Source organism: Homalodisca vitripennis, chromosome 3 (genome assembly GCF_021130785.1).
Source record: "Homalodisca vitripennis isolate AUS2020 chromosome 3, UT_GWSS_2.1, whole genome shotgun sequence".
Lineage (NCBI taxonomy): Eukaryota > Metazoa > Arthropoda > Insecta > Hemiptera > Cicadellidae > Homalodisca > Homalodisca vitripennis.
The window spans coordinates 132538235-132553701 of NC_060209.1; the positions used below are offsets into that span (position 1 = coordinate 132538235).

A 15467-nucleotide genomic window follows, 5' to 3' on the forward strand; every position below is an offset into this window, starting at 1 on the left:
GTAACATCTTTAATTTTCCTTTCTCAGACCATAATGGCATTATTTTAAACATACAAAATTATACACCCTCAAAAACTTTCCGAAATTTAAACGAAAACAACCAACAAATAATGCCTTTCATAATCAGTTTCCCACAGTCATCTACTGATGAACTGATCAATAGCCTATTGTCACACGATTGGAGTATCTTACTTTATAATAAAAAAGTATTGTGCGCACAAACCTTTTTTCAAGTCTTTTTTTCAGTCATAATTAATAAAATGGAATTTTTTTCCAAATTAAAGAAACAAAATTTCTCTGAGACCAAGATGAAAAAAAATAATAATGAATGGTATACAAAGGAACTGGCGCAAATGAAAGAGAGGCTTTTTTTTGTACCTGCACAAATTAGTAAAAAATTCTGCCTGTGATAGGCTTCACACACACTACGCTGATCTGAAAGGAATTTATAAAAAGTCCATAGAGGATGCAAAATTGGCACATAATGCAGCGAAAATAGAAAATAGTAAAAACAAATGTAAGACTGCTTGGAACTTAATAAAAGAAAATACAAATAACTTTCCGTCTCAACCAGACATAAATATCACCCCAGATCAGTTCAACAACTTTTTTATTAGTTCAGTTAAGCAAATAAAGGATAGTATTGAAAGGCCTAATATTGATAGTATGAGCTTTATTATAAATCACCATATTGAAAGAAAAGATTTTACTTTTACAGAAGTCTCAACTGAAGATGTCACTAAAGCTGTCAAAAGACTTAAAAACTCAAAAAGCAAAGATATTTTTAATTTGTCTAATAATTTGTTTAAAAAAATTTGTCATACATTTTTGAAGCCTTTAACTGTATGTATTAATAAATGTTTGAATGAAGGGGTTTTCCCTCAGGAATTGAAACTGTCAAGATTGTGTCCAATTTTTAAGAAAGGGCCTAGAGATCTGAAAGCTATCGCCCTATATCAATTGTACCGGTACTGTCAAAAATTATAGAAATCTTAGTACATGATCAACTTGTTGCCTATCTAGAAAATAATAACTATCTTAATTCATCACAGTTTGGCTTTAGGAGAAATAAATGTACCATTGATGTTGTTGACACATTAATTAGAGAAGTCCTTGATGTTTTTGAGGATGGATCCTTTGCTCAAGTCACTCTCTGTGACTTGAGCAAGGCATTTGACTGCGTTGAACATAATGAACTAATATTGAAACTTAACTATTATGGCATTACTGGTATTTCTGCTAAGTTTTTTCAAGAATACTTAAAAAATCGGAGGCAAAAAGTTCTTATTAATGGAAGCTGGTCCAATGAGTTAGTGGTTGAGAGTGGAGTGCCCCAGGGTTCAGTCTTGGGCCCCCTTTTATTCCTACTACACATAAATGATCTTCCTACTGCTGTTAAGGCCAAATCTCTGTTATATGCAGATGACACAACCTTTTTAAATAGTCATACAGACTTTGCAGCATTAAAAGACCTTGTGAATGAAACAGTCGAAGAAGCTTCATTGTGGTTCAGGTCAAATGGCTTTTTATTAAATGAATTAAAAACCCAAAATATTTTATTCACCTTAAGACGAACTCCTCAATATGATATAATAAATGATTTCTCTTCTTGTGTAAAATTTCTAGGTATTTTTATTGATAAAAATTTAACATGGAATCCTCATATTGAATATATTTCCAAGAGATTATCCCGTGTAATTTTTTTACTGAGACGAATAATGAAATATGTGCCTGAAAGCTATATAAAATGTGCTTACTATGCATTTTTTCAATCTATAATAAGGTACGGTTTAGTAATATGGGGTAATAGCACTAAAATCAATGAAATTCTTATCTTACAAAAAAAGGCAGTTAGGGTAATAGCACAAGCACAACCACTGGACCATTGCAAACCACTTTTCATAAAACTAGAATTGCAAACTGTTATTAACCTATATATATTTGACTCAGTATTATACATTATGAAATATATTCAATCTCAAACTTTTAGCAGAGATCTACATAGCCATAATACCAGAAATAAAAATAATATTGTAATGCAACATTGTAGGCTAAGCAAAACCCAACAAAGTCATATTTTAATTTCCCAAAAGATTTACAACAAATTAATAGGTCTAGTTAATAAGTATTCTGTAAATATTTTTAAAACTAAGCTATATAACTGGTTAATACAGAACCCATTTTATGAACTTTCAGAGTTTTTTAGTATTAATGATATATATTTCTAGATTGTCCAATTGCATATTCCAATTTGTTAATCTAGTGGTTTAAAGCTTTCATCTGTATACTGGAATTATGTTTTATTTAACATCAAACCTAAAATATATGTACAGTATTTTAATATTTTTATATATTAGAGTAATATCTCTTTTGACTATGCCACTTAGGTGTATTTATGACTTTGTCAATGCATTTTGTAAAATGACAATAAACATTATTCTATTCTATTCTAATGTCAAGGTCAGGGGAGGTACAAGCGCTTGCTGTTATGGTGGCTTCACTACTGTACTTGAGAATGGTACTTATGTATGTCTGATAAGTGGTTGTTAGGACATCCTGTGTAGCTTCCTAGGTGGTAGCTATCAGACGTTTAAGCAGGGTGGTGGCATCACTTAGTGGCTGTCTCGACAGAGCTGTTAGTGCTTCTTATGACATTTTCTTGTCGATCGATACATCAAGGTATTTTGTTACATCCTGCCTCTCCAGATGTATTGGAGCTTGAGGTCAGTTGGTTTTGTTGATAGGCTAAGGACCTGGTATAACGTCTTGGCTATGTTTACTGTTAAGCCATTTTTGTCAGCCCATATTTCAAGGTTTTTTTAGAACCCGGTTTAGTACTCATTCAAGAGCTTTTATGTTGCTACTTGAAGCTCATGAGATCAGATTGTCGTGTATAGTAGCACTTCATCAAACATCATTGATCATTGAACAATAAGCAGCTGATTACTGCTTCTCTTGACAGGCCTTGCCTTTGCAACCTGAACTTGGAGCGACAATTATTAAAATTTATCCTTTGGTGCTGTTCTCCCAGGAATGATTTTATCCAATGGGAAAGCTTTCCTGCTTGACTCATCTTGTGCAGTAGTATCCCTCGCCACAGTGTTATAGGCTAATTTCAGGTCTACTAGCACTGACTGTCGACATTTTTTCAGTTGAATGCGTCTTTGACATATTGCATGAGATCTACAACATGGTCCATAGTGTTTCTGTGTTTGCAAAGCCCGGCTTATACTTTATCTATGCACTTTAGGTGGTTGATTGCTAGCAATAGTCTGTTGAGGACCATCCTTTCTTCTACTTTGCACAAAGAGCTTAACAATCTAATTGTTCTCGAAAATGCCATAAGCCAAATGATTAGTTAAAAAAAATATATATATGAAATAATAATAAAACATGGATCTTCTAATATGTAGACAGCAATGAAAGGGAAAAGCAAAAATTGTAGTATTAGTATACTATTTATTTATATACTTTATATATAATACTTAATATATTTGGTGAGTTATTCTAAAATGTTGTGCAGTTCCCTCTTGTATTAATCAAATTGATACATTAATTTTTTTTAATACCACTTATAAAGGTGGTAAAAAACTATTTAATAGATAGATTTGATAGTTATTTTTGCATTGCATATCTCATATTGCAGAAATAAACATTTGTACAGTTATAATTTGGTATATTTCACAACTGAATAAAAATTCAATTAAATCTAAAAATTGGTTGAAAACAATAAATTGGTAGATTGCAACAATGCATTTTCAAGGGTCTTTGAAACCAGCAAAATAATGGTGGGATTCTGAACGGATGGCTGGGATTGATACTGACCCAAAATGATCTCGGGTGCACGGTAGTATCGGCTCTGCAGGTACGTGTTACAGACAGCTTTGCTGACATGTGAGGCACTGCCGAAGTCTATTACCTTGACTCTGTACGGTTGTCTAACCGGGTCCACCAGCATGATGTTCTCGGGTTTCAAATCTGCATGGATCAACCCTAATTGCTGCAATACCAGAGTTAATATTAATTAAGTAACTAGGGATTAGTCAAAACAATGATTGTTTCTCAATACTATTAATTCTTGAGACAGGTATCAATAATCACAACTGATGATAAATATTTGGTTGGATACCCTCTGTCACTCACAGAACTAAAATTTCAAAATACTACTTTTATAAATTAAATACGTTTACAAATTTATTCCAAATTAAAACCATATTACTTTTTAAAATAATCATACAAATTGGGAATAGGCCTGTGCCATGCAGGACGACAAATTGCGGAATAGTGTCTTTGACCTTTCTCTCCTAGGCAAAAAGAGGGGGAGATGCTCATTACAAAGCAAGACAGTAATAAATTTAAAAATCTCCCATCATAGAAAATTTGTTAGTACAAAATTTGTATTATAACTGTTTTGTTCTGCTAAGTTTGCCCATAATAAAAAATGAATCATACTGACCTTAAGTTTAAGTAGTGCAGTCAACACTTGCTGTAGGATTGGTCTGATGTACTTGAGAGGCAGGGGGCTGAACTTATTCTGTTTCAAGAAGTCATAGAGATTCTGCTCCAACATCTCAAACACCAAGCAGGTGTGGTTCTTGTGCTGGAAGCACTCGTACGCTCGTACAAAGTTGAATTCATCTGCATTTTCCTGACTTAGCCGTGACAGTATACTTACCTAGAAACAAAGTTAATTTTTTACATTGTAAATTTACTAACCTTACTGTAAGGTTAGTAAATTTACAAACCTTTATTATATTTATTTGAAAATTCATAGAAAATAATTACTTGATCATAAATACATATAAAACATGTTTTGCTCAAAAAAGAGCATAAATAAATATAAGAGCATAAATATATTGCACTGTACTAAAAAAAACAAACAAATTTGCTATGTTATAAAATAATCTTGTTTTTGCAATAAGTGAATAATAACATTTCAGCCGTCATTAACTTCACAAAATAATTTTAAGGACAAAATTCTTCTTAACCCTTCAACGCACTATTTAATCTGAACTGAACACCCCCTAAGTGGTCCACTTAATTTCTTGTTTTTCACAGTTTTGTGACAACATTACCTATACATACATTAAATGATTTTCTGTTAAGCCTATACTTGTAAAAGTGATTGTATTGCTAAAATATAAGAATACCCATACAAACATGTACAAAATACCATTACAAACTTTTTTAAGACATGTTTACTGGAAGTTATTTGCTATACTTATATTAGAACTTTGCAACTGTGTGATGTGTCTTGAAGCAGTCCTCTAGGCATAGGCCAGCCTCACATTGGGGACACCAGTAGATTGTGTCCCTTCTTTTGCCATGTTTGTAGCAAACCACACATCTCCTTTAAGGCTTTGCTTTTTCCCAGTTGGTGGAATCTTTTCAATAAAATGTCTTTCAGTTAGGTGCATTGGTGGAGGCTCAGTGGATGGTCTGCCTTGAACTGTTCTTGGTACCTCTTGTTGAAATTTTTCCAAAATTTCTTTTACTAGGCCTAATCTAAATGTTAAGTGATCAATATTGTTGTGTTTTGACTTCCAAATGATGTATGAGTTCAGAATTGTAATGTTTAGCATATGCTTGAAGACTTTCATGTACCATTTAGTACCTCTTTTCCTTTCCAGTAGATAGTTCTCTAGCATTTGATCTCTAAGGTCCACACCTCCCATATTCTTATTATATTCTACTACATTACCAAACATAACCAAACAAATAAACAGCTAAACACAAACAATAACATCGTCATGCCAGCAGACAAAGTAGTTTCACAGTCAATTGCGTAGTTAGAAACAGCTGACAGTAAACGCCAACTTGATCAATGTTTTTCGTCTACTATAAACTACATAGGTATTGATACACCGATAATAGTTCATTTCATCTTCTTTCCAACGATGTATAACTCGAAAGTATTACACCGAAAATAACCGAAATATATTCGTTATAAGATTGGACTGCGCAATGCGTACGTTGCGGGCCGAGTTCAGCGGTAAACACTAGACGTACGGCGTACGTCATGGTGCATCGAAGGGTTAATGTATTTATATATGAAATATAAACATAACGAGACTGATCAATATGACGAAATCTTATATTAACATATGAACAATATTTAAATAAGTAAAAGAAAGGGGTTGATTTGGGGAAGAGATACTGATCATTTACTCAAATTAAATTAAGTTATTCAATTCCTTTAAAATAATTAATTTCTATATAGATATTTCTTTAAAAGCACATTATTGAGAGTAATACAATTTTTACTTTCGATTTACACATTATAACTTTGTGTCAGTTATTAGGTTAGTTTTGTTCATCAGTCAATTTGTGTCTGATACGCTAATGCGGCCATGATGGCTAAAGACAGTTAACACACTATACCAGGGTGTCCTACACATGTACCATTAAGATAATGCGGGTTAATGAATTGGTAAATGTTGTTTTTTTTTTTTTTTTTTTTTTTATAAGGGGCGAAAAACGCAGCGGTTATCATCGCCCTCAAGAGAAAATTGGCACCTACTCGTATTTGGTGGTGTCAATTAGGCAAACATAGATTACATTCTATAATAAAAAATATAAATAGGAATCAAGGCAAGTAGGTGAGTAAATAATTTTAAATAACCTTATAACTAGATAACAATACATGTAACAAGGGAAAGACTGTAGAGAGGTCTTAATCCATATAGGAGCTAAAAATATAAATAGAACATAAATAAGGACAAGGTACATAACATTAATTAAATAAACTGTAAAAACTTAACAATTTTACTGCTACCAAGGTAGCTGTAAAGGGGCTAATTTGGCAGCTGTCATAAATAAAAATTAAATAATAAAATTAATAAATATTAACAACAATTAATAATCGGAATAGATAAACTTAACACAATACTATATTTTGTTTATCAGCGTTTATCCATTGAATAAGCATGTTTTTATTTTATTATTATAATGCATGCAATAGTTTACTTCTTTACTACATAGTGATTTTTTTTCTTTGTTTTGTAACAGGGCGGAAAGTTCCACGTAACGTTTGGAACTCCGTCCGGAGCTCCAAAGGATCCTCAGTCGTGTCATCATCATTGATGGACAGTTGAGATGACTTAGATGATGACGTGTTAGGGTTCCTAACAGGTACTTTTGACCTGTTATCGACTTTAGTTTGAATATTCTTCTTAAGCTTTTCTGACAATTTCTTTCTCTCTTCTAAACTTAAGGCAGGTTTCAAATTTTGCTGAACTTTATCTCTATACGTAAGACCTCCTGGTGAAGGTTTAACATAAGACTGTGCATTAGGTTTAGAGGAGGTCTGAACGTCTCGGGGAGATTTACTGGGCAAGACCACAGACTGTTCCCCCAGCACCTGCGGCGAGGTGCTGAACCAGAGCAGCCACCTGCTCAGTCAATGCACGCACCATACCCTCCAAGACTGTACATGAGGAACACTGTGCAGTCTGAACAGGGACAGATACAGCTTCAGAGTAGGAAACTCCTTTTTTTGGAGTTGGGGCGACCCTCCTCCTGTACTCTTTACGCGCCTCGTTAAATGAAAGCTTTTCGATAGTCATAATTTTTAATATTTCTTTTTCTTCTTTAAAGATGTTACACTCTCTTGAGTATGCCGGATGTTTTCCCTTGCAATTGATGCATCGCGTCTCATTTTTGCACCCCTCCTCTTGGTGTCCTTCATCACCACAGCGGGAACATGTCTCCGGGTTCGAACACACTTTACTGGAGTGCCCGAACCTCTGACAGCGGAAACACCGCTGGGGGTTTTTTAAAGTACGGGCCGCACAGACAAAGACATATAACCGGCTTTGATGGTTTCTGGCGGATGGGGTTTTGCAAAGGTTAAAATAAGACCCGGGGTAGGAACCTTTACCCCGTTTTCGGTCCGAACAATCCTGACCACATCAGTCACCATCTCGCACTGCAGCTCAACCTTTATTTCCTCTTCACTGCAGTCCATAAGGTCTCGACAGAAAACGATTCCCTTGGAAGAGTTCAGAGAGGCATGAGGCTGGACAGTAATCGCTACCTGGTCAAAAAAACTCGTCATTTTAAGGAACTTCTTGGATTGGATGCAATTTGCAGCCTCCAACAGGATAGTTCCATTCCTCAGCTTCCTTATAGATTTAGGTTGCCCTCCACAGGCTACTAAAGATTTGTGGATAAGGAACGGGCTCACCTTAGTCAAAGTCTTTCCATCTTCCTTATGACTTAGCACAAGAAATAAGGGAGTAGGAATATTTATCTCATCGTCGGTTTGTTCTTTTTCCATTTTTCTTTGCTTGTTTTGATCGAGCTCACATTCTGAGTCAGACAACTGCCGTTTCTTCTCTAGATCACTTTGATCTCTAGTTACTACGCTTCGCCCTAGTTTTGGGGTGGTTTCAGTTTCCATAAGTATTTTAACCAGCGCATCGTGTGTAAGGGTGCAGGCCGAGATACACCGGGAACGGGCACGCCCTCGATAAAACTGGGTCCCGTGGGAGCCCAGGTTAATCTACCCCAGATCCCCGGGGCCCGGTGTTGACTCGTTTAACCAGGCTGGGTATACTCGCACGGCCTGGGCTCGCACGTTGCAGCAGGAGCTCCGACACTCCTGCTCAATACACACTTCCTGACCAAGGACATCGAAGTGGCTGGCTTCTGAACCAGTACATGACTTACGCCTCGGCAGAGACAAGCTCACATCAGCTCTCACCGACGCCAGATAGGGCACCTAGTGCCGGCTTAAGCACTCCCAGCGAGCCATGCACTGGAACGGTTCGAACAGAGCGGGTACTAATAGACCCTGGAGGGGGATTGGGTAGGAATTAAGGAAATGGTTAGGTGGGTGTGTGGGCAGTTTAACGTCATACCCAGGACGGGAATTGGTAAATGTTCCCTGTATTGATTACAAAGTTGATGAATTTGCTAATAAAGATGAACTCACTTCTGTAAAATAAACTGAAAGTATTCCACAGTTAAGTTGTGTTTGGGGTGCCAAGTAACTGATGGGAATACCAGGGTGTCCTACTTATGTACCATTAGGATAATGCGGGTTAATGAATTGGTAAATGTTCCCTGTAGTGATTACAATGTTGATGAATTTGCTAATGAAGATGAACTCACTTCTGTAAAATAAACTGAAAGTATTCCACAGTTAAGTTGTGTTTGGGATACCAAGTAACTGATGAGAATGGCTACAATTATTTGTAAGTTTGTTCAAGATTAGCATTTTCTTAAGTATTAATAATATTTATATAATTTTTCCAGAGTGTACCAAAAGTATACATATATTATTAATCCATTAATTATAAAAAATAAATGGTATGAAAATAACTTACTTCAATTTGACCTTGTCGGGCATAAGAAGGGTGGTTCTTCAATATTTTTATTGCAACAATCTCATTAGTGCCTTTTTTCCAGCACTTAACCACCTGTAACACAAAATACATCAGTTCAACAGGTTTTAAAAATTATGTTTACAAATTAATAAAAATAACTTCAATTCAAATGGCCATATAGTAAATTCTAAAAGGCAAGCCATTTTGATCGCTTTGCAAGGAGGTTTCTAAACTTTTAAAATGTATATAGTTTGTAAAAATATACACTTGTTATATACATATTTATTTTTGCCAAATATATACAGAATTTGAATACTGAACGGGACAATCAGCAACTCATACAGAAATAATTTCCCTTCAAGAACTAGTGGTTCCTGAGCAATTTTAGCTCAAAATCACAAATATTGAGGATCCCTGGGCGTGTAGTAAAATTTTTTCCAAACCAAATATAGCCAAAAGTCGCATAATTTATCACTTAACAATAAAATATGAAACACCATGTAAATATATATATATATATAAGATCTACATATTATACTGACATATACAAAAAAAGTTGCAAATATACCATAAATGGAATGGTTTTCTTCAAGGTGAGTATAAAATATTGCTTTATATACAAAAAATATTATAAAGAGGAGTACCAAATTTATATTCTATTAGGTAAATGCAAATTTGTAAATAATAGCAAAAAAAAAGGAAAAATACGTGTTGAACATAGAAAATATAAAAAGTTTGGTTATATTCATGTCAGGTATTGTTTTGCAAATGTTTTTGCAGAGTCAATATCTTTTAAAATGGTATTAAATCTAAGCTTTTAATTGAGATATATATATATATATATATACATATATGACGATAAATTGTATACATATATAATTTTTGCTTCAACAACATGTTCATTTAAATATTTCCTATCTTTCTGTCACACTTCAATGGAAAAATCAATGATCTTCTACTTGATTTGCTTCTCTTTTTCTAAGCAGAACAGTTGATAAATTGTTTTGCTTCCAGTGTCTGATAGACTCTGTTGCTATTTTAAATCAATATTTGTGGATTGTGTCTGGGTGAGGCCATAGGAGCTCGCTGGCTGGAGGTGCTTCAAGAGAGCCTTGGGGGAGTTTTTTCGTTTGATGAGGAGTTAAACCATTTTGGTTTGAGCAAACCAAAAAAAATAAATTAAAATAAGGTAAATTCAAACCTTTTATTTCTGGCTTGTACAAATCAAAGTAAAGAAATATTTACTTTGCTAAAAAAATTAAACAATAGAAATTCACTAGTTTCGATTTATCCCATTTAAGTTAATAGCATACGAAATTAAGTTTTTAAAAGTAACATACTTGTCCGAAAGTGCCTCTGCCCAAGAACTCTAGGACTTCATACTGAGTAGTCATGGAGTAGAGGACTTCGTGTTGCACGAGTTGGTAGTCCCCGTCAGAGGCCTGAGGCTGTGTGGAGGGGGCCGCCCCCCCTCCCTTGCTGTGAGCCGTCGTCTTGCTGTGTGTAACTGCTCCCTCAGGCTCATTCCCCTCGCACGACTTGCGCTATACAAACAAAAATCATATTTTCTTTACTATACAAAGAATTTGGCTATATATTGTTTAAAACGTCAGGTGAGATACTAAACTTATAAATCTCTCACTAATAGTAATCAGTAATAACATAGCACTATTCTACAAGGTCATAAGTCAATGGCCATCCCTGACAAATTGAAATAACATATTTCGGGAACATTGAAGGTTAATAAGACCTATTTTATGGTGTATCAAATAATGTTACATGAAACTTGGTTTGTGGCGGCTTTACAGGTCAAGAAACATGCACCTAATATCAATTTTACAAATTACCCACTCATTTCTAAGATGGTGGCATCAAAAAAAGGGGGAAAGGGCGGTTATCATTCGTCTCCCAATAATTTTTTGAAGGATTTAAATTAAAGTTTGTGTCTGGGGGTTTCTCAAGTCGAGAAGCATTAAACTACAAAGATCCTACTTTTTTATTTAGTTGGTCAAACCATCTAGAAGTGGCATGGGTGGCCACTGACTACTTTTGGATGACCCTGTATAAAACTACTATTCACAATGTTAAATAAAGACCCTAATAACATTAGAAAAGTAATGTAAAACCAATAAGACACATAAGAGAACTGGTATAACAATAAATGAAATAAATTAATTGTCTAGTTATATTATTGTGCTTCTTAGATTAAATGAACTATATTATACAATGATGGAAAAATGTTTCAGAATGGTTTAATTCCTATTTACACTTGGTAATAGTAAAACCTACATACCAATACAGAACCTAACCACTAATGTTCAATGACATATGTGAATTTATCATTCATGGACTTCAGTCTAATCAAATTTCTTAAAAAAATATGTAAAAATCCAGCTGTATATGAACAAGGTGTTGAAAAAGTATGGAACCACATTCATTTCTTTAAAATGGATACAGATACAAAAATTGAGATGAAGCATACAGTTGCAGAGTTATAGTTAGATAAAAGATGTTTTTTAAGTAAGGTCCATTAAAACATAAGTACACAATGAAAGGTTAATTCAAAAAATTAAATTTATTTTCAGAAAGTACATATTACACTCTATTTTAAAATACCCTCTTCATAAACACTTGTTACCTGCTACAATAACCAAGATTTCAATGCAGGTTTCACGTTGTTGTCATCATTGCAACGGTCAAGTGTTGTTTGAGGTGAAGGAACAGATGGTAATCTTTCGTCACAAGATCAGGACTGTATGGTGGGTGGTCAAAAACTAAATCGTGGGTCTGACGTGCAGTATGAGGTCTTGCATTGTAATGGAGGACAATTCCCTTTGTCAGCATGTCACGTCTTTTGTTTTAAATCGCTCTACATAGCTTTCTCAGCGTTTGGCAGTATGCTTTTGCATTGATAGTGGTTCCTCGCTTCATGATGTTGATCAGTAAAACACCATGTCTATCCCAAAACACCGACAGCTAGATTTTGCGCTGGAATAGGGTATTTTGGGCCTTAACCTATACAAGATTTTATGTGTGTGTCTCCATTCCATGCTCTGTTCCTTTTATTCAGGCGTGATATGCGAAACCCACGTTTCGTCTTTAATTACAATCTGACTCAGGAAGCTGTCATCTTCTTCGTGATAATGAGTCAAGAACTTCATAGCACACTCAAATCTTTGGTTTTTTGTGGTCCTCTGTTAGGAGATTCGGGACCCAAGAGGAGCACAGTTTAATAAACTTTAGATTTTCAGAAACAATGTTATAAAATTCTGATCTCGACACATAAGGAAATTCATTTGAGAGACCTGTTAATGTGAAGTGCCTGTTCTCACGAATCCTCCCTTCAACTGAGGCTGCAAAGTTGTCTGTAACCAAAGACAGGAGACCGGAGCAGTCCTCATCATGAACGTTGTTAAGGCCATTTTTGAATTGTTCTACTCACTTAAGCACTTTACTTTCACAGTATCACCGTACACTTCGCAAATCTGTTGAATTTTTACAGCAGGCAGATTCCTTGCTGACAAAAACCGTATCACTGAGCGAACCTCACACGTGGCACGCGAGTTGCTGGTCAAACATTTTGAAAGCGCAGAACAGAACCATACAGGTTAGCTACAGAGCTAAAACTGAGCACAGATGTTTCCAAGGCAATGCGTGTACACGGTGTACACTTATAAGCACGAATTACTAGTGTCTATAACAAAACGGACCTTACTTAAAAAAACACGCCTCGTATTATATACATTTGCATCAATTATAAGTTTAATAAGTATATAAACATTTTTATACTAAAACTATTTTTAATATTTAAAGTCATTTAGCAGTATTTCGTCTTCCAATAACATTTTGGTTTGGCAATACATGTGTTTAACATGTAAAGATTTGAATAAAATATACAAAATACTTTATAAGTTTGTATAAAATATTATAAATTATGCAGCCAATGAATACTAAAAGTTGTTTTGACATATTTACTAGCCCGATATGTTAGTTTGGCTATTTAAAAGATGTCACAGAAATGGCCAAATACAAAATAATTGAATCATAAATGGGAAGAGCTCTGTCCCAGAGAGATCTGGGTTCGAGTTCCAGTAGAAGAAGTACTTTTTGTATATATTTATTAAAATTAAATTAGACTAATGATGTTTATACAAATGTAATCCAATATATTCAGGGTGTTTCAAAACTCTCATCACAGACTTTAGTATATTGTTCCATGAACCAAAATAAGATCAATAACTAAATAAAACCAATAGTTTATCTCTTTTTGTTCACTACCTATATGATTTTTATTTAAAAAAATATAAATATTCCAAACAATCAATTACTTTACTAAACTTTTTATGTAAACAGGATCTAATACTAAAAAAAGTTCAATTTGCACACTAAGTTTTAAAATATCTTAAAGGTACTCATTTTATAAAAAATATTTTTTTCTTTGGAGAAAATTTATCAACAAATCAAATGACAGTAAGTTTTGAAATAGGATAGCAAACAACTGACATATTTCAAGATTAGTTCAACCTTGCATGCTCAATCTCAAGTTTCTTCACACAGACAGACAGTAAATGAAAAGAGATTATTTCATTTAGTTTTTGGCTCCTCTTGGTCTACGGAACATTATCCCAGTTTGTAGTGACAGTTTTGAAACACCCTGTATATATACATGTCTAGAGTGAACACATATTAATATACAACTTAACTTGTATACTTACTGGGAAAACTTTTTCTGTAATTATTTGATAGATTTTTTTTTTTGTAGAGAAAGATGTTTGTCACTTTAGTGAACACCATGACAAAAACTAGAAAATTATTTAAAAGATGCAAAAGCAAAAACTTACCCAGCAATCTGAACCTCTTTGTTGCCATTCATCATATGATTTATTTAGATATTATATTGTTATACAGATGATTTATAGTTGCGACAACATGTCAACTGTCAAATATTTTGTCAACACTTTTATGATCCTTTTACATATATTTTGAATGACAAATTTTACACTGGATTAAAACACTAATGATGTTTTGAATAACAAGTAAGTTAGAAAAATGTCTAATGACGATATTTTGAAACAACTAACATATTTTTGATGAAATCACTTATTAAAATTAATACTTTGATTCTTAAGAATGAATGCTAAGCTATGATTTGCTATGTTCTCTAACATGTTATAATCATAATAGCTATACACAGTGATTAAATATCAATAGTAACTGCCACATCAAATGGAAATAGCCTGCATTTATAAGTCTAAAAATGGTAAGTTAAAAGAATTTGAGTTTTATGAACTGAACATGTTAGCTGGAGTTTTTTTTATTGATACACAATATTAGCTATCTTGCAATGTCAGCTGATACTATAAAAGGAAGTTTTGTACAAACAATGTGAATATTAAAAATTTGTATAATATTGACTTCTTTTTGGCATATTTTTGCATTATATCAGTATAAATGAACTAAAGGCAGAGCATTCAATTAAAATTCATTTGAATGTTTAAAAGTGTATTACTTCTCCAGCTTAGACAACATATTTTGAAACAAAAGGTCACTTTGATCAAATCAAGATTGCTGATTGCTAGTGGGCAGGCTGATGTGTGCAAGTTACCATCACAGCCAGTTACATGATGCAGTACAATATTAATGAGCCAAATGACCTGTCTTGCCCTGATAACACAATCTACTGAAGGCCTATGACTGCAGTAAACACAATAACTGTGATTGTTTTGATAAACAGTACAAACAACTTCGGTATTTTAATAACTGGCTGATACAAACATACTCAAGTACGAGTATTATATTAACATAATATTAGAGTACAACTCTCCTTCAAAAAGAATTCAATTACAATTCCTTACAAATGTTAATTATTGATTAATATGAACATAAACAACTTATAAATAATTATTTTATCCATTTTGGACTCAGCAAGTGAAGACCTTGAAGAATTGCATAATATGAGTTTTTGTAACCAATATGGCTCATTATCCTTGAAGTAGGACATACGTGTAATTCCTGCCCCTGGCCATTGCTTGCCTTTTGTAGTCATGTATTGATATTGAAATATCCATTAAAGAAACAGTTAGATTTTCAATTCTTAACTCTTTTCTTTGAATTTTAATATACACTATTTCGAACATC

At 33.9% G+C, this 15467-nt stretch overlaps 1 protein-coding gene across 1 annotated transcript in view; it reads right to left on the reverse strand.

Moving 5' to 3' along the window:
* LOC124357525 (homeodomain-interacting protein kinase 2) overlaps window positions 1–15467 on the reverse strand; it is a 60536-nt gene that overhangs the window by 20081 nt on the left and 24988 nt on the right. The window contains exons 3-6 of the mRNA XM_046809407.1: window positions 10670–10873; window positions 9330–9422; window positions 4457–4675; window positions 3826–4000 (exon numbers count right to left, since the gene is read on the reverse strand). Of these exons, the coding sequence (XP_046665363.1) occupies window positions 3826–4000; window positions 4457–4675; window positions 9330–9422; window positions 10670–10873 (691 nt within the window). The remainder of the gene's footprint in view (window positions 1–3825; window positions 4001–4456; window positions 4676–9329; window positions 9423–10669; window positions 10874–15467) is intronic.